Below are 24,746 nucleotides of genomic sequence, written 5' to 3'. Positions count from 1 at the left end.
GGTTTTACCCTTAGTGAAACAATTACTGCTGTGAAATGGGCACCTATCAGCTCTCAGTTGTACAAGCAGCTTATCTGCATGAGAAACTTTCTGTATAAGGGAAAGTGGTATTTTGGAAAAAGTTGCAGTTTTAGCCTGTGTGCTAACATGATTGGGAAACTGAATGCTTTCTAAAGTAAGGAAGGCATGTAGAGAGAAAACAAAACAAATGAAACAAGTATATGAAATTTTGAAAATAGTCTGTCCAAACAAAGCAGTAGATCTAGGAGTTGAAGCTTCTTTTTCTATAGCTCTGAACTGACAACACGTAGGATATATTTATTTACCTCAGTTTGGGGAATATCTGACCTGAGATCAGAGAAAGAAAACAGAAACACAAAGGACACACAACCCACAACTACTTACGTGCAAATATCAAACATTATTTTGGTGATCTAAAGGGATCTTCAGTGGTAAAATCTCTTCTCTGAGAGTTGAAAGTTAGTACAGAAAACTAGCCTCTGAACAGGGAAAACCTATAATACTTCTGAGAAAGTCGATGCTCTCCATTACTGATTGCTATTATGGAATTGTGAAGCTAATTCAAACATTTTTTTAATGGTTAAAGAGACAATACTTACAATACTTGTAAAATTATTTCTGGCATAAATGACCAAAATCCAGATGACACTAGTCATTCATTCAACTCTAGGAATGAATTAGAAAGGCTGTAAGGCTTGGGTGTCACAATATGATAGGGTTTTATTGTTAAAAATTGTTTGAGAGAGGATTGATGTGATTAAGGTAGGGGGTTCAAAGTAAAAACCTTTAAAGCTCAGTTGTAGCAATTAAATTTAAAAGTGTAGTCCAAATATGAAAATGTTTTTAGGTTTATTGGATATTTTGTTATAAAGGGCATTGATAGTTTTAAATATTAGACCTTTTGTTAAGGTAAGGTGAGAGGGTAATAAACACACACATGTAGCAATGCTAAGCTAAGCACAAGAAAAGCAACATTAAAAAATAATTTCATTTGATATAAACTTGCTGTTTACTATTATTCACAAATTCAAATAGAAACATAAAATTTTCTCCTATTTTTCAAATTATTCATGAAATACATATGGAAGCTGTGACTCAAAATTGACAGAAGCTCCAAAGATATTTAAATATCCTTTGATTTTTCTTTTAGGATAATCCCATGAGATAGATATTTTTTTCCAGAAAATATGGTTTCTGTAAATACCGTTATCATTCCTACTAAGTCATAAGCTTTCTGATGGCAAGCAAAATTGCTTCCAAGTCTATGAAATTCTTCACAGCTGTTGGTATATATAATCATGCTCAATAAATCCTTGTTAAATAAATTAATGCATGCATATTAACAGACTTTTGCTCACATGCAATTTACAGGAACTCAAGGATATACCTACCTCAAAGAGCGAACTATACAGTAAGACAGCTAATGAGTAATACTATAAACTTTGTTTATAATAACAAACAAACAAAAGTTTGCAGCCAGCACACTTATGCTCCCTCAACAGAGCTGAGAAAAAAATTAGGTTGTACCATTAGTCCCCCAAAACATGCTTTATATCCTGGGAGGCTTCTATAGTAATCAAGGGCTTTGTGATCTTTTTTACAGATGCCAAAAAATAAACATCTTTAATTAGCTACTTCACTTCCTTCAGCATAAATAGAATTCACAGGCATTCATCTTATGTTATAAAACAGATTGTCCATCATGCCACATCCCTTCAGTAATCTGGGTTTTAACCCAGTATCCCAAGTAGCAAGTTATTCTAGGGAATCTTATGGAGAAGCCATTTTTCTTTTGTTCCTTTTGAAAGGAATAAACTTCATGCTGAAGTGGCCCGAAAGAGCACAGGAATCTCCTCTAAACATCAAGCTTATTTTTAGGGAGTAACAAGCACTTGGAAGTTCAGAATCCACAGGCACTCACTTCAGTGCTCGAACTTTCATTGTCTTTATGCTTGTGCAACTGCGTGGCATCTCCTGGCCGCATCGTTGTATTAAGCTTCCATTTTTCATAATAACGCACTCTGCTATAACAATTCTGATTGGTGAAAACAGACCTAGTAATTGTGAAGATTAGTGAGGCATCTAAATACACTTTTAATTTTATCTGGGAGTTTATTGTTTATTCCTAAACAAAATTAATGAAGATGTTATTTCAGAAGGCCTAAAGATTACAGATAAGTAACTTCTTTTTTTACCAAGAAAATTTTTTTTCACCTTCTGCAGCTTGACCTAATAGACGTTAATGGACCTTTCGTGCCTGTAACGGTACAAGTTGTTCATGGTCCACTGACCCAGTTTAATCCTGATACAGACTAACCGTGAAAGCAGGAAGGAACTGTAGAAGCATTAGACTGGTAGCCTCCTGCAATTGTGGCTGAACATTTCCTTACGTCCTATAAGAAGGGTTAGTCAGTCTTGGTATACTTGAAGAAATAATGCAATCATTGAAATGCTTATATATTTTAACCATAAAAAGGAAGTAATAAGGGGGAAATTAATTTTTTTAAAATACGACATTGTAAAGTACACAAGAGTACCTAAAATTTTATGAAACAATGATCCTTGAAATCACCTTTTAAAACTGATGATAAAGTGACTTAAGGCAAGGTTAAGGATACTTTAAGGGAAACTAATTCTAGAAAAAGCTATTAAATGAAAAGAAATGCCCCACCTGAATTGTTGAAAAGTAGGACCATAGTGGCCACTACAAAAGAAACAGCTTAATGCTGCTGTGTTTAAGGATTGAAGAAATCACTTATTTTATAACCCCTTAAATCATCCCAAACCATTCTTTTTTGGGAATCTTCTGTGCCTATTTCTGATAAATCTACAAATACAGAGAGAATACAGAATTGCAGGGCTACTGGTATGTGTGTTAGAATTGCCACAACGGCGTAAGGCAGAACCAGGTAAAAAGCACCAAGGGAGACTCCACTTCTCCATTTGCACTAGAGATGCCTTCAGACATCCGTGGGCCATCAGTCCAGGCTGTGAAGTACAGCTTCTTCTAGATCTGCTCGTGGTTCATCCACAGATCCTCAGACTCTCTGTGACTCTAAAATTAACTAGATGTTTTCAGGGATTATTTCTCCTAATTTTTTTTTTCAAATCTGCAAATCTCTCCAGTTTACCTTGTTTGTCAAAATATTACCATAAATTTGACTAATGTTATTTATACTGGTCTTGTTTCCATTTTAAATCTTATTTTTTAAAATGCTGGTTTAAAGAAAAACTGTTAAATAACAACGTACTGTCATTGAAAAGCTGTATGCATTCAAAGCCAGACACATAATTCACTTCATATTCATTGTTTTTAAAAAAAAAAACATTCAACTATTTGACTAGCCTACCAACTTTATATTAATAGCCTTTGTTCCATTTTCCATTTAACTGGCAACATATTATATAAAATGTAATATATGTATTATACCATATGTAGTTATATATATATATTACTTATAAATTATTTTGTGTTGATATTTCCATGTAATTCATAGAAAATGAATAATTTTATCTTTAAACATTAGTCTTTTCAGGAAAATATTCTCAACAATAAGGTTTTATAAACAGCCCTGGTATATTTTAAACATTTTATCTCTTTATTTAATTTTGATTTATTTATATATACTTTTAAACTTTTATTATGGAAATTTTCAAGTATACAAAATAGAAGGAATTGTATGATAAACTTCCTTAGACCGTTCACCCAGCTTCAACAATCATCAGTACATTGCCTTCTACTATGTTAATGTTCATTTTTATCCTTCCCCAACAGTTTATTTAACTTCCTCAAATATCTGGTGATTAAATAATTTGGATACTGTCTTTGTGGATATGTGCCCACACCAGGGCTGTGGCGACTTCTAAAGCTGCCCAAAATTAAAACTTTTCTTTTAATATAAACTCATTTTTTGAGAGATGTTCTATGAGATAAACCCAATGCTGTGACCTACCCCTCAGAAACCTTTTCTCACGGCTTTGGCTCATGCTTACTTTATAAAACTAATCTGCCTTCACGTACATGTTCTTAAAACATGTCAACATTTAAACATTTATGTAAGTATTAATTCTTGTTCTTTCTCTGTCTCTGTCTCCATTTCTTTAACAGTCTGTGAAGACTTTGAAATTTTGCCTTTAAAAAATATTATCTGAATGTGTGTATAGATACTCATTCAAACACAAATCTTTTCTGTGTGCTGTCCATCATGGGTGCTAAATTGTTTGCATCCATTGCATCATCAGATGCTCCTGACAAGTGTGTACAGTTACAGTTTTTCATTTACAGATGAGAAAATGGAGTCTGAGGTTAAGTATGCTGGAGTAAATGACAGATATGAACCTAAGTTTGTCTGACACAAAGACATACACATTTTCACTATTCAGCATTGACACACTGTTTAATAACATGTTTTGAATGTCCTGTGGTTAAGTTATACATGAACTTCCATTCTTATTGATAAGGTAAATATATTCTTTCCAGGTCCACCATAGTGCTTCAGCACATATACTTACTAAGTTTATTATAGAATGCTTTGAATTATATTGTAATCATTTCATATTTGTAATTTGTATGTCCTATACTATATACTTCTCAAAAATAAAAGTCATGATACTTAGTTTACATCACTCCACATTTCCTTAAATAGATGTAATAAATCTTTTCAAAGGATGATAGGTTGAATTGGATTTTTAATTTTGTTCCAGAAGATAATTTCATTTGTGAAGGTAATGTTCTAAATTTATATGCCGTTGACCCTTGAACAACTTGGGTGTTAGGGACACTGACCCCCACCCCCCCACAGCCATATATCTGCATATAACTTTTGAACCACCAAAAACTTAACTACTAATGACCCATTGCTGACTAGAAACCTTACTTATAAACCTTTGATTAACACATATTTTGTATGTTCTATGTCTTATACTATATTCTTAAAGTAAGCTAGATAAAATAAAATGTTTTCTTCAAATCATTACAAATCTCAAAAAATTGCCCTATATATATATATGTGTGTGTGTATATATATATATATAAATCCACACGTAAGAGAACCAGTGCAGTTCAAACCCATGTTGTTCAAGAGTCGGCCATGCTTAGAATCATTCAAAAGAATAAAAAAATAGTAAAACTATATATAATTACAATGAAAAACAAATATATTTTTAGCAATAACTTAACCTTTCTCACCAAAATGTTATCATAAATGATTTACTGGACTGTCATGACCTCTCCAGTCCTTTGCGTTCTCCTTCTCAAATCTCCATTGAGTTCTACAACCAAAGTAGAGAAGGCAACTATCATGTTCACTCCCAACCGTGCTCCTTCTCCATACAGGATGCTTTTGCTTAGTTATTTTATTTAGTGTTACGACAGTAAAGAATTAAATGTTAAAAGCATGAGAACAGAAGTTAGGATATCCAGTTTACCATCTTCTTCTGCCACTTGCGAGCTAGGTAGACCTAGTCAAGTAATTTAACTTTTCTAAACTTGTTTTCTTATCTCTAAAATATGGATAACTTTAGCCATTGCCTCATTATAAATGAGATAATCTATATAAAGTGCTGAAAATGATACTTAGCATATAGTAAGCACTCAAAAAATATTAGCTAGTTATAATAATTGGCAAATTGTTGTGTAACTGTTATTTATAATATAGAAACTTGCATCAGCAGTTTAAGCCACTGTCAATTAAGCACATGCCATCCATTACCTAATTGTGTAGCCTTAGAAATCAAATGCATGTCACGAAACACTTAATGCCTGTTGTTTGGAGCTGTTTGTGCATTCTGAGTTTACGGAGTCACAAATCATAATTGGTAAAAACAAAACAACAACAAAAAGCAAACCAAAAATAAGTAATGATCTTTAACATATCAAAAGTTCTATTTTAACAACTCTATGTTTGTAACACATCAGTGTATATGATTTCCTTCTGTTTTTCCTCTGCATCCTCTGTCATATGATCTATTCCATGCTGATGACTTCTACTTTCATGTCTCCAACCCTGCCTTATTCTCTGAACTCCACCCTGCATACCACACAGCTTCTTGGACATCTTTTTGATATCTAGAAATCTCAAAATCAAAACACTCAAAAATGAACTTTCAATTGCTATCCACACCCAATCTACACTCAATACCAGCTCTTAAAATATGTTCCTCTTCCATTTTTCCCACTTCACTTAATGGATTCCCTTTATACCCACTCCCTAATCTGAGTTTGCTGAAACAAGAAACTGACAGTCACCTATGACTCTATTCTTGACCTCATTTCCTATATCTCATCAACAGAGAGTCCTGGCAATTCTATCTCCAAAATATATGCTGTATCCATTCACATCTCCTCATTGCCTCCACCATACTCAAAGCCACTATCATGTTTGGCTGACCCTGGGAAATAACCTGGTATACCCATATTCTTGCCTCTCTATAATCCATGTAATAAGTGATACCATGTTTCTCCCCTGCTTAAATGTGCTTCTTATCTTCTTGGTAAAAATCCCCAAAGAATCATCTTATCCTACAAGACCCATAAGCTCACCCGCTTTAACAGCATCTTCTGCCCCTTTCCTCCTCATTCACCACATTTCTAACACATTGGACTCATTTCTGTTCTTCAAGTCACCCAGTTTCTTATTACTGTTAAGGCCTTGGTATCCGCTGCTTACTTGTCATGCTCTTTATACTACTCTTCTCATCTTTCATAATCAGTGTAAATATCATCTCCTCAAATTGCTCTTTCCTCTGATCATCTTCTCTAAGTAGATAACCTATCTGCTATTCTCTCTCAAAACATTTTTTCTTCAACATATTTCAGAACTTGTAGTTATATATTCATGTGTTTATTTAGTCTGTCTCTTCCACTGGACTCTAAGCCCCACGAGGGTAAATGTACATGTTTCTCTTAAGACTGCTTACCTAGCTAGTGCATGGCATATAATAGGCACTCAATAAATATAATAAGTACTTGTGAAACGATCAACTGAAACAATAGCCTTATTTCTTTTTCTTTAGAATTCTTTTCTGGACAGATTGGGATGCCAATTTTCCTCGCATTGAATCTGCCTCTATGAGTGGTGCTGGGAGAAAAACTATCTACAAAGACATGAAAACTGGGGCTTGGCCTAATGGATTAACTGTGGACCACTTTGAAAAAAGGATAGTTTGGACAGATGCCAGGTTTAAAACATTATTTTTTTTCCTGTATTTTCTGTTTCCTCCTCAGACAGTATTTACTAAATAAAACATGTCCTGTCATGCATGTATCATATATACATACATTGAAATTGATGGTAGTTTTTGTTTGTTTTCATTATGATAGTGGTGATTTTCTGAAAATTGATGGTGATATATATTTGCTTTTGTTACTTTTTTTCTATAAATCAGATACAGACTCATAAAAAAGTTTTTCATAAAATATTTTCTCTGTCATTTATCTAAGTAATATGGTCACAACCCTGGACTATTTGAATGAGTTTTGATAAACTACTGATATGTTTACCTTTCTGTAGGTCAGATGCTATTTATTCAGCCCTCTATGATGGAACAGCCATGTTAGAAATCATCCGAGGTCATGAATACCTTTCTCATCCCTTTGCTGTGTCTCTGTATGGGAGTGAGGTCTACTGGACAGACTGGAGGACTAACACACTGTCAAAAGCCAATAAGTGGACAGGACAGAATGTCAGTGTGATTCAGAAAACCAGTGCACAGCCATTTGACCTTCAAATATACCATCCCAGTCGTCAGCCACACGGTAAGTGCTTGTTATGAATCAACCACCCAGAAAGTATTTTTACCTTGATTATACAATGCTTGAACCATAAAATAACTTCTGTAAGTTGAGTTAGTAATAGTTTGTGTATATTATGTTGTATATTTTATGATGAAAGTGGCTTCAGCCTTTAATTAGCTTAGAATTTTTTTCTTTATCTTTTTTATTGGTTCACATGGAAATAGAGATACCTTAGAAATTAAGGGTTTTATATCAAGCCACCCAATTTTTAGTCACTGCTGTTGCATCAATATAAGCTACTGGGGGAAGCTGTAGAATTTCTTAAGATTTGGAATCTGTTAGCTAAGTGTGATCTGCAAATTAGAGAACACCAAGGACACATTTATGTCAGCCCCCAGTCACTGTGTAGCACATTGAGAAGAAAGGGAACAGCGCATAAGAAAGGATGAACCATTTCCTTGAAGTTTCCCATTTTAAAAGAATTGAGTTCACATGAACATGTGTGCTACCTCTCCCCATATATTCCACATTTTTGGTTCAATAATAATCTCTGTCTTGGTTTTATGATTTAATTTTCTCCACTCAATCTTGGCCAAATGTTCTTGATTTTTTAAGAACTACATTTTTTTTTCTTTTTTTCTGGGCTATCATAGCCTTTCGTATGATATCAGCTTATCCTTTTACACCTCTTGCTCAACTCTTCACCACTATGATATATGTCATAACCTATGGGAATTTCATTCTACTGGAAATAATATTCCCTTTATCATTAGCACATTTTTAGTGATAAACCCTTTCCTATATATACTTTTTCTTCCTCTTTCAATGAAAGTAAGCAAATCTTCCACTGCATTGGCATTTCTGTCTTATGGATCACAGTCCAAGGCTTATTTTATTTTACTTCATTGAAATATAGTTTATATAAAATAGTTTCAGGTGTGTAACATAGTGATTTGACAATTAAGTGCCTTATGAAATGCTCACCAGGATAAGTATAGTTATCATTTGTCATCATACAAAGTTATTAAAGTATTATTGACTATATTCCCTATGATGCTCTCATCACCATGACTTAATTACTTTATAATTAAAAGTTTGTGCCTCTTTATCCCCTTATCTATTTCACCCATCCCCCTTCTCCCTATGACAACCACCAGTTTGCTCTCTGTGTTTAAGAGTTTTATGTACTTATTGGTTTATTTGCTTTTTTGTTTTTTTTCTTTTTAGATTCCACATATAAAAAAATCATATGGTATTTGTCTTTCTCTGGCTTATTTCACTTAGCACAATACCCTCTAAGTCCATCCATGTTATCACAAATGGCAATTTTCATTCTTTTTTATGGCTGCATAATATTCCATTGTATATATGTACCACTTCCTCTTTATCCATTTGTGTATCTATTCATTCATCTTAAATTATTTCCATATTTTGGCTATTATAAATAATGCTGCAGTAATAATAGGAGTGCATATATTTTTTCAAATTAGTGATTTTGTTTTCTTCAGGTAAATACTCAGAAATGGAATCACTGAGTCATATGATACTTCTATTTTAATTTTTTGAGGAACCCCCATAGTGTGTTGCTTACTGACTTTATCAGTTTGTCTTCCCAGCAACAGTACGTGAGGGCTCCCTTTTCTCAACATCCTTGCCAATAATTGTCATTGCACATATTTGATACCAGCCATTCTGATGGTATCAGGTGATAACTCATTATGGTTTTGATTTGTATTTTCTGATGATTAGTTATGTTCAACATCTTTTCATATGCCTGTTGGTCATCTGCATGTCTTCTTCAGAAAATGTCTATTCAGGTCCTCTGGCCATTTTTTAAATCAATTTGTGTGTGTGTGTGTGTGTGTGTGTGTGTGTGTGTGTGTGTGTGTGTGTATGTGTGTGTATTGAGATGTATTAATTCTTTATGTATTTTGGTTAGTAATCCCTTATCAGATATACAATTTTCAAATATATTCTCCCATTCAGTAGGTTGCCTTTTGTTTTTGTTGATGGTTTCTTTCACTATGCAGATGCTTTTTTTTAAATTTGATGTAGCCCCACCAGTTTGTTTTGTCAAGCCTTATTTAATTCATGCTATATTATCTTCTCCTAGACTTGACTAAAAAACACCTCTGTGGCCTATAAATTTCATGGCTCTCCTTTGTCTTTTTTCAATAGTTGGCCTTCATTCAATCTTGATACTAATTCTCCTGTTAAAATTTCCTCATCTGTAAAATTATCTGTGCCCTCTTTCTGGCACAGACTGATAGAATATAGTTCTCTTCCCAGATTTCTCACTTTCTCAGTTTCAGTTGTCTTACATAATTGATCCCTCTTTGTCACATGGAGTTTCTACACACGCTGGACTATGTGGCAAACACATTAATCCTTTCCTGCCATCCTTCACTCCTTTATTCCTTTCATACTATAAATCTGCAAAGCAAGAAGACAGTAAAGGAAGAAAATATAGCTGTCATTTTTGTGTTTCATAGGCACTTAGTAAATATATTGGATTTAACTAAATTGTAATAAGGCAAGAAATCATGATTCTGACCAACAGTAGGCCCGTAGCATATTAAAATGGGTACTCTTGTCTGAAAAATTCTGTATCATAGAGAAGTATCTAGTCATAAACAAAATACTATATGTGGATGACAAACACTTATAAGAAAGGATTGGTTTTAATTTTTATAAGTGCTAAAATATGTGCAATGTATTTTTGTCTACTGGACTGATGTTTTATAGAAACTATAATTTTTATATTTATGGTAATTTAAATGAATTGGACCACACAAAAATGGTCTGGGTCATTCCCTCAATATAAGATCCATACGTTTCATTTAGGTAACTGACTGATTTGTCCACATTGATTCAGTCCCTAGCAAATTCATAGAAGAGGAAGGAACATAACTTCTAGCTTCCCTGACACTGTCATAAACATATATAAAAAGGAAGTGAGACATTCCATGTAGTATTCATTTTGTTGGGGGAGATTTTTCTTGACATCTTTATTTAAGTCAGAAGATGATTCATATGTGACTTATTTGCTCTGTGTGAGGTAAAGAAACTTACTGTATGGATCTAATTTAACATATTTTTCCAGAATTCAGGTCAGATCTTCTAATCTTTATAAACTTTAGAGAATGTCACCTATTATAAGAACTTGCTATTTCCTAAATGAAATTCAGTAAGGTCCCAATTCTGAGACTGATCAGAGACCATTCTACTTTTCTCCGTTACAAGGATCACTGAGCATATAACAATCATTATCCATCCTGTTTATCTGTTTCAGTGAAGTAACTCTTCCACTGCAAGGGGGAAAAAGATGCAGGGGCATATTGACTATTTTATTATCCAGGGTAGAATTACAATGGAAATGGTATGAAAGGTTCAGCATTAGCACAAGTACATAATAATAGCCCCCTATTTTCAGGTGAATAGTAATGTGAGGTACATGAAAAAACAATAACTTAGAAAAAGTATGACATTCAGTGCTATAAAATTGACATATATCTTTCACAGATTAAAGAAATAAAGGTTAGATGTATCTTTGAAGTTACCTAATCCTCCAAGTAGGAAATTAATGAAATTTTTTAATACCAATTTTCTTACAAGCAGACATTCGTCATGTGCACATATTTCAGGCTGGTCATTAGACATGTAAGCAGAACTTTTTAAAAAGAAACCTGTTTTATAGACTTTGGTTCCTAACGTTGTTCTTATATTGGGCTAAGAAGAAACAAATCAAAGCTTAAACATACATAAAATAAGGAGCATGAGGGTGCCAAGCTTAGAGTTAATGTCATGGCCCTTGGAGCCCAACTGCCCAGGTTCAAATCCCAACCCTGTGGTTTATTAATAGCCTCATGTTCAGCAGGTCACTTACCTCTCTGTGCCTCAGTTTCTCAATCTGTAAAGTGAAGATAAAAGTATCTACTTCATAGGATCTAATAAACATTAGTTTAATATTCATTTAATACAAATATATTGGACAAGTTAATAAATGAAAAGTTCTTAGTACAGTGTCTCATATGTAATCAGTGCTATATGGTTATATTCTTAAATAAATAAAAAAGTGACAGTTTTGAGATCACATCATTTACCTAGCCTTCTTTTGTTGACATTTAGGTCACATTACTTTTTTAAAGATATATTTAACACATATTTTCATAGATTTAAGTGATTTATAATGACCTTAACATCATAATTCCTTATATAACACCAATTTGAAAAACGCCAGTAAAAATGCATATACCAACTCTAAAGAGGAGTATGGTAGATCTGTCAAGAGAATTCAAGTGTAGTCAGATGACTAGGCCATCAGTTCTATCCTCCTGCACTCAGGGTACCATCTAATACCACTCCTGCTATGATGTCAGTGAAGCGGGCAGTGGTAGAGTTGGATTTACATATTTCTAATTATTGGAGTGACACATAGGATTTATGTATTAGGTAGTTAGGATATTAAAGTGAAGATGAGATTGACCAGGGGAGACTGGAGATGAGGTTAGTAGCTTGAGGCATGTGACATCTGCGCCAAAATGTAAAGTGTGAAAGTCTAGAGGGAAATAGGAAGGGCACAGTGTAGTAGTTTTATTGGGACAGGTACTGTAGGGACTGAGGACAAAAATGTGAATATAAATTATTGGGAAATGTGGAACTAGAATTTCACATACGGTGTCCTACAGTTTCGCTCTGGTTAGGATAATCATGCTTTATCCCCATATACTTTGGAAGAATTATATATATTCACCCTATTCCACCAATAGGACTGATAACTTAGCACTTGAACCTAAATTCTCTATTTTCTATGTCTGGTGAGTACTAGACAGCTTATAGCATGTGGTTGATATTTATAGCTTTATGCTATGTTTTAGCATAAAAATAAGTTATATAAATAACTATATTTGTAACTTTTATAATGAGCAATAATACCAAAAACATAGATTTACCTTTAAGGCCAAAATGAATAATTTATGTTTATGATGGCATTTTTCCTAAATATATTTATATCAGTAAAACACAGGTATTAATTGAATAAATTTTGAGTATGTTAAGAAACAACAGCAACAAAAAAGTTTTATAATAAACTCTCTCTGAGTCATAAATTCATTTTTGTTAGATAGTGAGATCTAAACTCACATGATTAAGCATTAAATAAAAATGATTCCATCATCATGACTTTTTAACAATAAGGAAGGTCTGTATGTATATCATGTTTTTATTAGTGCTTTACAGGGATGACTCTCAATCTCCACAAAGATGTACAGGAAAAACTTTCTGAGGGGCTTTCACTTCAAAGCCACATACCAATTATAAATTTACACAATTCAGAGTATAGCTACTCCTCATTCATAGTTAGCACCACAAGAACTCTCTTAGCACTTGGAGCTTGTATGGTTTATTTCACATTTTCCTATTATATTTGCCCAACTAGATGATAAAATATTTGAGTAAGGTAGTGTCATTTATTTATTTGTGTCAACTATAGAATTTAGTTAAGTTCTTTATAATAATATTATTATTAAAAATAATAATAGCCCCTAGAAATTGCTAGACCTCATTGCAATTCCATGAGGAAGATTATTACTCAGTTTTACAGATAAGGAACCTAAGGCAGAGAAGTGCTAAGTAACTTCCTCAAAGTCTAATAGCCAGAGCATGATTGCCCAGTTATCTGACCTCAGGGAGAGTGACCCCAGCCAGAGCTCTCACCTTAACCACTGTACTTTACAGGCAAAAAACATAATATTAAGTTCGTATTTCTCATTAAGTCTCCTTGGAATTCTATCATGTCACCAGATGGCAGTAGTGAGTCAAGCTGTATTGACACAGTCATATGGAACAAACGACCCTCTTGGAGTTACAGGACTAGAAGGGGAATGGACTAAATTAACAGCTAGGATAAGTAAAATACTTGTAATTATGGATTCATTTTAAATGAAAGAGTATAGTAAATATATTTTAAAAGGTAGCAGGGTGTGATCCTAAAAAAAGATCATCTTGGGCTTAGCGTGGTTCAGTGCCTTGTCTGTCCCTCAGGACCTTTGTTACCTGAGGCAAACCAATTAACTTCTAGGTTCTTATTTCCTTATTAGCAGGTTGAAGCACCTAGGATAAAGGGGGAATAAATGGGAAACAAGATTGGGAAGGGATCACACCATGGTGGGATTTAAATGATCCCCTTACAAAGGAATTTCAGTTTTTATCTAGTGTAAGCGGCTCAGTGATCTTAAACTTGAGTGTGCGTCAGAATTACCTGGGGGGCTTACTAGAATGTGTATTTCTGTTGTTCTGCCCAAGAGCTTCTGATTCAGTGTGTGTGGAGTGTGGCTTGAGATCTTGCATTTTTAACATGTTTCCTAAGGGATGCTGATACTGCCTTAGGGACTACTGCTTCCTAAGAGAAGAAGAAGAACATTGAAAACATTTGGTCCAGGGAGTAGAAGAACAGCTTTGCAAGGTAGGAAGTTGACTCCATCTACGCAAGGACTAGTTTGGACAGAAACTGGTCTGTAGTTAACAGACTGGTAAGGATGCTATGTCAGTAAACAGGAGGTAGTTGATCCCAATCTGGGAGATGGTCCTAAACACAGAGAGAATGGTATAGTTGGAATATACTTAGGGGCGAAGTCAATAAAAACTAGTGATTAGAGCTTTATGAAGTAGGGGAGGTTGGAGAAAGAAGGAAGAATTTAGGGTAGATTTGTTATTCTTGTTTCTGTAATTGACTTGATGATCAGAATATGATATACAGACCAAAGGAGTGTTTTAGGGGAGGGCTCAGCAAATATTTTCTATGAAAGGCCAGATAGCAAGTTTTTTAGGCTTTATGGGCCATACAGTCTCTATCACAACTACTCAACTTGGCTGTTGTAGTGTGAAAACTATCACTCAGAAAGTGAACAAACATGGCTGTAGTCCAATAAAATTGTATTTACAGACATTGAAATTTGAATTTTATACTTTTTGTGTGTTATGGAATATGGCTCTCTTTTTTTTGTTTTTAGCTTGCAGTAGTAGCCTACAGGCCAAAGTTTACTAACACATGTTTTAAAGGATAAACTGAAAAATAAAATTCTTGGTATGCTGAATTTGAGGTACCTCTGGGACATGGTTGAATACTCAGGACAATAAAGGCAGGAAGAATGAGGTGGATCTAGAGCTTTGGTAGACATTCAACTGTAGGTTGAAAACAAGAAGATAGATGAAATTTCCTAAGAATATTACAGAAAATGAAAGACTGTAAGAAGAGCCTTGAAGAAAACTAACACTAAAGAGGAAGACAAAGAATACTGAGAAGAAAGTGAACAGGAGAGTCCACAACCAAAAGAAAAAAAACAACTAGTAAGAGTTTCAGGATGGCAGTAGTCAACAGGATTAACCCTTGCAGAGAAGTCAAAGATAAATACATGTTTTTATTGGATTTGGCATCCTGAAGTCAGGTCAGAGATAATTTTATTTAGACCAGTTTCAGTGGAGTTTGCATATGTCCTAGCAATCTTAATTTATGTCTGAGGTTAGATGTCATATGAATTTCTAAATCTTTTTACTAAAAAAGGTACATTATTAATCAATAGTACTATACTGTTAAGTAAAACAATGTAAGGGCAAAAAAAGACAACCTTCATATCAATAATCTTAGGGGAGGTAGTAATCAAGAGGAAGATTCCACAGCCAACCTCTTCGGGTTCACATTCCAATTTGGTCCTACCAGGTTGGATGACCATTTCTTACCTTACATGGAATCCTTGTAAAAATGAAATCCATTAATCTCTTTAAAGTACTTAAAAAATGTTTTTAGGTAAATAATGAATAGTCAGATAGATATGCACAATTCTCTTAGTTACCTTACCTTTTTTTACACATTATCATTCATCCCCTCACCTTATAAATAGAATTGGCTCTAAAAATGGAGAAAGTGTAATTTTTATTTGTATGAACACTGTAAGATAAATTTTAGCCGAAATAAGCAGGTGAAGAGAGGCAACAAAGGGCCAGGTAGTTTATTTGAATGCCACTCCCAGGTGATGTTCTGTGGTCTGGGAATTACAGGCCAGGGAAGTCACACCCGGTTAGGGAGGTGGGGGCTTATAAGGGATTAGGAGGGGGAGGAGGGGACAAGCTATCCTTGGGAGCATGGAGAGGTATGATTGGCTAAAGGTGACATAATACACAGCTAGAAACTTTTTTCCTTCTAAGAGGGAGGAGGCTGACATCGGGGTCTTAGTTAGCACATCAGAAGGATGGAATTCAGGAAGAGCTGTGGCCTTTCCATATAAGGCAAGGACCTTGGGATCTGGTCTGTTCTCTTTTTATGGTATCTCTCTGTTCTGTTTGCATGTCCTTGTTTTTCCTTCCTCCAGCCTAACAAATACCTTCTCCCATCCAGTGGTTTGCCATCCTTCTCTGTGTCCATCTCAGACCAAAGGCATTTTCTAAACAACCATACAGTCAGTTGAATTTTTCAGGAATCCAGAAAAATTCCACCACTCTATTTTTTTTTCTCCTGTATACTTGTTTTGTCAACCTTGAAACAGTCAGTTATTTTTCTAGCAAAATAAGTGTATTCACAAACAGAAGAGGAATTACAATTTGAGATAAGCAAATTATGACAAAACATAGCCATGTTCGAATAGCCAATGGGAAAATTATCTTCTTTTAGGTTTTATGAGGAACTTTGAAGATGGTTGTTTTAAAAACAGTTCATTGGAGAAGAACAGGAGTTCTAGAAGTTCCTCACTGGCTGCAGCAAGTGGTGGCTAAAGTGTTGTTGCTGAGGCAGGGAAAGATCTTCCTTTATTTTCTTAAAAGGAGGAGATAAAATTCCTAGATGAATTGCATTTTGCTGATGAGTGATGTGGAACATCTTTTCATATCCCTTTAAGCCATTTGTATTTCTTCTTTGGAAGAATGAATATTTAGGTCCTCTGCCTATTTTTAATTGGGTTATTTGTTTTTTGGATGTTGAGCTGTATGAGTGCTTTATATATTTTGGATATTAACCCCTTATTGGATAAGTCATTTATGAATAAATTCTCCTGTACTGTAGGATGCCTTTTTTGTTTTGTTGATGGTGTCCTTTTCTGTACAGAAGCTTTTTAAATTGATGTAGTCCCACTTGTTTATGAAGATGTAGAACATATACATATGGAATATTGTTCAGCCATGAAGAAGAAAGACCTTACCATTTGTGACAGCATGGATGGAACTAGAGAGTATTATGCTAAGTGAAATAAGCCAGGCGGAGTAAGACAAATACCATATGATTTCACTTATTTGTGGAACCTAAGAACAAAATGAAACAAAATGAAAAAAATAGCAGTGAAACAAAATGAACAAAATAGCAGTGGACTCCTAGACACTGAGAAATGACTGGTGGTTAATAGGGGAGGGGTAAGGGTAGGTGGTTGGGAAGGGTGAGAGGGATAAATGGGCACAAAAATCTCAATCATAATATAAATTGGTCATGGGGATGAAAGTGCAGCATGGAGAATGTAGCCAGTGATTCTGTAACATCTTTCTATATTGACAGATAGTAATTGCTCTAGCTCTGTGAGGATTTAATAATGTGGGTAACTGTTGAACAACTGTGTTGTACACTGAAAACCAATATAATATTATATATCAATTTTACTTCAATAAAAAAAATTTCTTACATGGGAAGTATCTTCCCTTGTCAAGATCAAAATTCTCTTCCGTCTTCCTGTTGGTTATGCAGGCTGCCACAGAGGTAGTGTTACCTCTGCCTCTCAACTCTGTTAAATGAGGTTTCCTCTCCTTATTTTCACACTTTTTTAATTGCTTTGATTGAAACCTTTCATGAAATAATGCAAGAATATGATTGCCACTTAAGTGCAGAGTGCTGCAAGTACTTTAACCATTAGACTTTCACAAATTAGATAATATTTTTCTCTTCTTGAGGAAACTTTTCTTCCTTATGAAAAGGACTCAGTTCAATGGGAACTTAATAAATATTTGTCAGTTAAAAAAGTACTATTTTGCAGAGGCCATTATATTTTGCCTTTAAAGACAGGTTACTTACTGACTCAACTATCCCTTTGAGTTCCGTTCTTGAAACCAATAGCAACTGGTGATATAGAAACTATTTTATTTATAATTAATACGATGACATCCCTTAGAAAAACAAATCAAAACTGAGAAACAGGATGAAGAAAACATGAGGTGTTTCTTCACAGTTAAAAAACAATTAGATTTAATATATTGATAAAAACTACATCGTAGGGGACTATCTATCCATAATCTCTGGTTTGTAAGTAATCCATGAATTGTTAAGTGAATGAATGAATGAATGAATCTAATTGAATTGCTTCATTTAAAGAAATAGTTTGTATAATGGTTAGAGCTCATACTCTAGAATCTGAAACCTTATCCCCTCTTAACAGTTACGTGATTTTACAATTGTTGCAAATGTTGTATGTCATTTTTACCATTTTTGAAATTAAGTTTATTTTTCCTGTAAAATGGTGGTAATTTATTCTTACAAACAAAAATGGCCAGTAAGTGGAATAAAAGAAATAATGTTTATAGAACACTTGGCACATTTTCCAGTATATTGTGATAGAAAATAAATTATTGTGTTTTTGGAACCTTTATGCTATTAATTTTATCTCATTTGCCCATTATGTTTACGACAATGTAAGGAGAATTGCAGGCTGTTTTCTCAGAGTACTTTTAAAATTGAAATGATTTAAGCTCCTCCAATTGCTTCAGGAAAATATTTCTATTGAAATTAAACTTTTCTTCTCAACATTTATAAGAAAACTGGCTGATTTTATCTTGAAAAAAGATTCTAGATTCTAATACTGTTTGCGATATCATAACCTACTTAGGAGACAGAGTATCTGTTATGAAACTTAAAGTTTGGGGCTATTAACATATACTCAATCATAAGCAACATTTTTTATATAGTTAACAAAAAGGTCTAAGAAAAAATAATATTCTTAAAACCATGTTTCAGTGTGGAAGAAGTGAATCTTAAATATTTGCAGGTTTCTTAAATTATTTACTTCTTCAGTTTATAAGCTCTAACTACCTGTCATATAAACCAAATTTCTCTCTATTTCTTTATTTATGTATGTGTGTTTGTGTCTGTGTGTGTACGTATTTATATAGATATATGTGTTAATTTTGTATCCTGCAACTTTGCTGAATCCAGTTATTAGTTCTAATAGTTTTTTGGTAGAGTTTTGAGGGTTTTCTATATATAATATCATGGCATCTGCAAATATTGATCTTTTAACTTCTTCCTTACCAATTTGGATATCTTTTATCTCTTCATCTTATATGATTGCCGTGTCTAGGATTCCAGTACTTCAATTCTTCTGTTTCCTTACTTATTTTCTGTCTGGTTGACCTGTCCAGTGAAGTAAGTGGTTTGCTAAAGTCCCGTAATATTGAGTTGTAATCTGTTTCTCTCTTTAGTTCTGTTAGTATTTGTGTTACATATTTATGTGCTCCTGTGTTGGTGTTATAGATATTTATAATGTTATATCCTCTTGCTGGAATGACGCCTTTATCATTAGGTAAAGTGCTTCTTTGTCTCTTGTTACTTTTAGTTATGAAGTCTATTTTATCTGACTCAAGTAGTGCTACTCCCTTTTTTTCCCTATTCTTTTCACGCAGGATCTTTTTCCATCCCTTCACTTTCAGTCTATGTATGACTTTATGTCTGAAATGAGGCTCGTGTAGGTAGCATATAGATACATGGGTTTTGTTACTTTATTCATCCTGCCACTCTGTGTCTTTTGATTGGTGCATTCAGTTCATTTACATTTAAAGTAGTTAGTGATAGGTATGTACTTACTGCCGTTTTATTGTTTTGTTGTTGTTTTTGTAGTGCCTCTCTGTTCCTTTCTCTCATATTCTTTTTGTTTGGGATGGTTTGGATTTCTTTTTTAAAAATTTTTTTTGTGAATCTATTATATGCTTTCATATGTGGTTAACATAAGGTTCATAGATAGTTTCTTAAATATATGTCTATATTGTTGATGGTTACTCTTTTTCAAACAGTCTAAAAATTGCTTTTTATTCTTTGTCCACATTTTGTGTATTAGCTATTATAATTTGCATTTTTTGTGTATCTCCTGACTGATTTGTGTATAGTTGATTTTACTATTTTTTTAATTGAAGTATTGTTGATATACAGTCTTATATTAGTTTCAAATGTACAACACAGTGGTTCAGAAGTTACCCATATTATTAAATCCTCACTCTCCTCTAGTGAGGTTACTATCAAAGTAGAAAGATGTTACAGAAACATTGACTATATTTTCCATGCTGTACTATCATCGCCGTGACCAACTTGTATTGTGATTGTGAACTACTGTGTCTCTTTATACCCCTCAACTTCTCCCACCACCTGCCTGAACCCCTCCTGCTTGGTAAACACCAGTCACATCTCAGTGTCTGTGAATCTGCTGTTGTTTAGTTCCTTCTATTTTGCTTTGTTTTTATAGTCCACAAAAAAGTGAAATCATATAGTATTTGTCTTTCTCCACCTGGCTTATTTCACTCAACATAATACCTTCTAGATATATATGTATTGTTGCAAATGGAAGGATTTCTTTTCTTTTTATGGCTGAATAATATTCCATTGTGTATAGCTACACATCTTCTTTATCCATTCATCTACTGATGTACACTTAGGTTGGCTACTGCAAATAGTGCAGCAATAAGCGTAGGGGTACATATATCTGTTTTCTTCAGATAAATTCCTGGAAGTGGAATTACTGTATTGAATGGTATTTCTATTTTTATTTTTTTGAGGAACCTCCATACTGGTTTCCACAGCAGTTGCACAAATTTACATTCCAACTAACAGTGTACAAAGGTTCCCATTTTTCCATATACTCACCAACATTTGGTGTTTCTTGTCTTTCGGATAGTGATCCTTCTAACAGGTGTGACTTAGTATCTCATTGTGGTTTGATTTACATTTCCCTGAAGATGAGCAATGTGGAGCATTTTTTTATGTGTTGTTGGTCATTTATATTTCTTTTTTGGAGAAATGACTGTTCAGGTCCTCTGCGCATTTTTCAATCAGGTTATTTCTATTTGGGTGTTGAGGAGTATGAGTTCTTTATATATTCTATATGTTAACCTCTTGTCAAATAAATCATTTATGAATATATTCTCCCATACTGTAGGATGCTTTTTTTGTTCTGCTGATGGTGTCCTTTGCTGTACAGAAGCTTTTTAGTCTTATTTAGTCACACTTCTTTGGTTTTGATTTTGTTTCTCTTACCCGAGGAAATGTGTCCAGAAAAAAATTGCTCATACTTATGTTCAGGAGACTTTTGCCTATGTTTTATGTTAGGTTTTATGGTTTTATGACTCACATTCATGTCTTTGATCCATTTAGAGTTTACTTTGGTGTATAGAATTAGACAATAGTCCAGTTTCATTTTCTTACATGATAATTTATACAGTTTTCCCAACACCAGATATTGAGCAGGCTATTTTTTCCCCACTGTATATTCACGGCTGCTTTTTCATTTATTAATTGACCATATATGTGTGAGTTTATATCTCAAGTCCCTATTCTGTTCTATTGATCTACGGATTTGTTCTTGTGCCAGTATAAAACTGTTTTGATTACTGTATCTCTGTATTAGCGCTTAAAGCCAGGGAGCATATTCTCCCCAGATTTGTTCTTCTTTCTCAGGATTGCTTTGGCTATTGGGGGTCTTTGTGGTTCAGTATGAATTTTTGAACTGTTTGTTCTAGTTCACTGAAAAACGCTTCTGGTATTTTGATAGGGATTGCATGGAATCTATAAATTGTTTTGGACAGCAGGGCCATTATGACAATATTAACTTTTCCTATCTATGAACATGAGATAGATTTTCATTTATTGATGTCTTCCTTAATTTTTCTCATGAGTGTCTTACAGTTTTCACAGTACAGGTCTTTCACCTCCTTGGTTAGGTTTATTCCTAGGTATTTTATTATTTTGGATGAGATTATAAATAGTTATTTTCTTTATTTCTCTTTCTGCTAGTTCATTGTTAGTATATAGCAATGCAGCAGATTTCTGTGTATAAATTTTGTATCCTACAACTTTACTGAATTCAGTTATTATTTCTAATAGTTTTGGGGGAAGTCTTTAGGGTTTTCAATGTGCAATATCATGTTATCTGCAAATAGTGACAGTTTAACTTCTTCCTTACCAATTTGGATACCTTTTATCTATTTGTTTGATATCTATGGCTAGGACCTCCAATACTATGTTGAATAAAAGTGGTGAGAGTGGACATCCTTGTCTTTTTCTCAATCTTAGAGAAAAGCCTTCCGTTTTTCACTCTTAAATATTTTGTTGGCTGTGGGTTTGTCAAACATGAGGTACAAAGTCTCAAAACCCATTTTGTTGAAAGTTTTTATCATGAATGGATGTTGAATTTTGTTAAATGCTTTTCCAGCATCTATTGAGGTGTTTGTGAGGTTTTTTTTTTTTTGAGAGGGCATCTCTCATATTTATTGATCAAATGGTTGTTAACAACAATAAAATTCTGTATAGGGGAGTCAATGCTCAATGTACAATCCTTAACTCACTCCCAGCCTAATTCTTGTCAGTCTCCAATCTTCTGAAGCATAACAAACAAGTTTTTACATGGTGAACAAATTCTTACATAGTGAATAAGTTCGTACATGGTGAACAGTACAAGGGCAGTCATCACAAGAACTTTCGGTTTTAATCACTCATTATGAACTATAAACAATCAGGTCAAATATGAATATTTGTTTGATTTTTATACTTGATTTATATGTGAATCTCACATTTCTCCCATTATTATTATTATTATTATTTTTAATAAAATGCTGAAGAGGTAGGTAGATGGAAGGTAAAGGTAGAAAACATAGTTTAGTGTTGTAAGAGAGCAGATGTAGATGATCAGGTGTGTGCCTGTAGACTATGTGTTAATCCAAGCTAGACAAGGGCATTAAAACATCCACGGCTGCAGAAGATTTCTCTCAAAACAGTGGGGGTGAGGTTCTAAGCCTCACCTCTGTTGATCCCCAATTTCTCACCAGATGGCCACCCTGCGACTGTGCCTCTTTTAGGTTGTTCCTCCCTTGAGGAATCTTACTCGTCTCTGGCTAATCAGTCATCTTCCGGGGCCATACAGGGAAATATAAGTTGGTAAGTGAGAGAGAAGCCATATTGTTTGAAAAGGTTAGCTTTTTACTTCTTTGCAGATTTATGCCCTGTGGCTTCTATGCCCAGCATTTGTCTTGAGGTATCTTTACCACTTGGAGGAATTATGATACTTGGTGAATTCGATATGAGGCACGAATTCTATTTAAGGGTTGTAATTAGGAAGGAAGAGAAAAGCTATAGAAGTAGCAGATGGAAGAAAACATGGGAAGATTGATTATTTCTTTGACATATCTTCTTGTATAGTAACTTAAGCATGTATAGGTTTTAAACTACTAATTAAATTGTGCACACACATTAACATAATAGGAATACAGTTACATAACCAAAGCAGATCTATAATTACCAGCCATCTCCTGTGAAGCCAAGAAAACTCGTTAGGCACCCTAGGCATTTGTGAAAATTTGTCTATGATATAATGGATATTGTCCAACTGTACTTGAACAGTCAGAGAGAAATCAGACAAATTAAAACAACCCATTCCTGGGGACTGTTCACATCCCATATGTTCTTTTAACAGTAGATAGTCTGTAGCTGTAAGATTTTGGAGTGCTACAACTTGCACTTTTCCTAATTCTTGGTTGAGTTCCAACAGTATAGATCCAGTCAAATTTGTTGTTTTACTGTATGCACAGGCCAGCTTAGATATCTCCTTCTTCATTCCCATGACAAGTCCAGGAACTGGTGGGATGAATGCAGCTACAACTGCACTATCACCTGGATCTTTGTAGAGGTTATTTGATGATCATCTTCTGGTATGACTCTTCCAGAGAGTGCTGATATTGGAAATTCTTCTTCATATCGTATCTTAGTTCATTTTCTGGGTAGCCAAATTAGGCTTTGATCCTCTGTATAAGCACAAACAGACACTTTGCCCACACTTTGATATGCCCTTTATACCATTGTGTAGAATTCATTGGAGGTCACCACACAGGAACTGCTTTTTTTTTTTTTTTAAGAGAAAGGAATATTATCAGAAAAGTGTACCTCCATAGCTGATCATCTGACACCCTTTAAGCGATCAAAATTAAGGATATTTAAAGCATGGATTAATCGTTGATTCACAGTTAGTTTTATCCTATCAGGGAGTAACCCCCTTCTCTTTCATTCTTTTTATTTTTATTTTATTTTTTTATATTTAATCTACACTTACATGAAGAATATTATGTTTACTAGGCTCTTCCCTATACCAGGTCCCCCCCCATAAACACCCCTACAGTCACTGTCCATCAGCACAGCAAAATACCATAGAATCACTACTTGTTTTCTCTGTGTTGTACAGCCCTCCCCTTTCTCCCACCACCCCCATACATGCTAATCTTAGAACCCCCCTTTTTCTCCCCCCCTTTATCCCTCCCTACCCACCCATCCTCCCCAGTCCCTTTCCCTTTGGTACCTGTTAGTCCATTCTTGCATTCTGTGATTCTGCTGCTATTTTGTTCCTTCGGTTTTTCCTTTGATCTTATACTCCACAGATGAGTGAAATCATTTGGTATTTCTCTTTCTCTGCTTGGCTTATTTCAATGAGCATAATACCCTCCAGCTCCATCCATGTTGCTGCAAATGGTAGGATTTGCCCTTTTCTTATGGCTGAGTAGTATTCCATTGTGTATATATACACCACATCTTCTTTATCCATTCATCTACCGATGGACATTTAGGTTGCTTCCAATTCTTGGCTATTGTAAATAGTGCTGCGATAAACATAGGGGTGCATCTGTCTTTCTCAAACTTGATTGCTGCATTCTTAGGGTAAATTCCTAGGAGTGGTATTCCTGAATCAAATGGTAAGTCTGTTTTGAGCATTTTGAT

General features: G+C 34.3%; 1 protein-coding gene across 6 annotated transcripts in view; it reads left to right on the top strand.

Annotated features, from left to right (window-relative positions):
* Nucleotides 1-24,746, top strand: part of LRP1B (LDL receptor related protein 1B) — a 1,876,014-nt gene that overhangs the window by 1,233,129 nt on the left and 618,139 nt on the right. For all 6 annotated transcript variants that reach the window (XM_073241389.1, XM_073241391.1, XM_073241392.1 and 3 more), the window contains exons 26-27: nt 7,036-7,200; nt 7,533-7,777. In XM_073241389.1, the coding sequence (XP_073097490.1) occupies nt 7,036-7,200; nt 7,533-7,777 (410 nt within the window). The remainder of the gene's footprint in view (nt 1-7,035; nt 7,201-7,532; nt 7,778-24,746) is intronic.

The sequence above is a fragment of the Manis javanica genome, chromosome 7, assembly GCF_040802235.1.
Source record: "Manis javanica isolate MJ-LG chromosome 7, MJ_LKY, whole genome shotgun sequence".
Lineage (NCBI taxonomy): Eukaryota > Metazoa > Chordata > Mammalia > Pholidota > Manidae > Manis > Manis javanica.
This window is presented reverse-complemented; position numbering and strand designations above follow the sequence as displayed.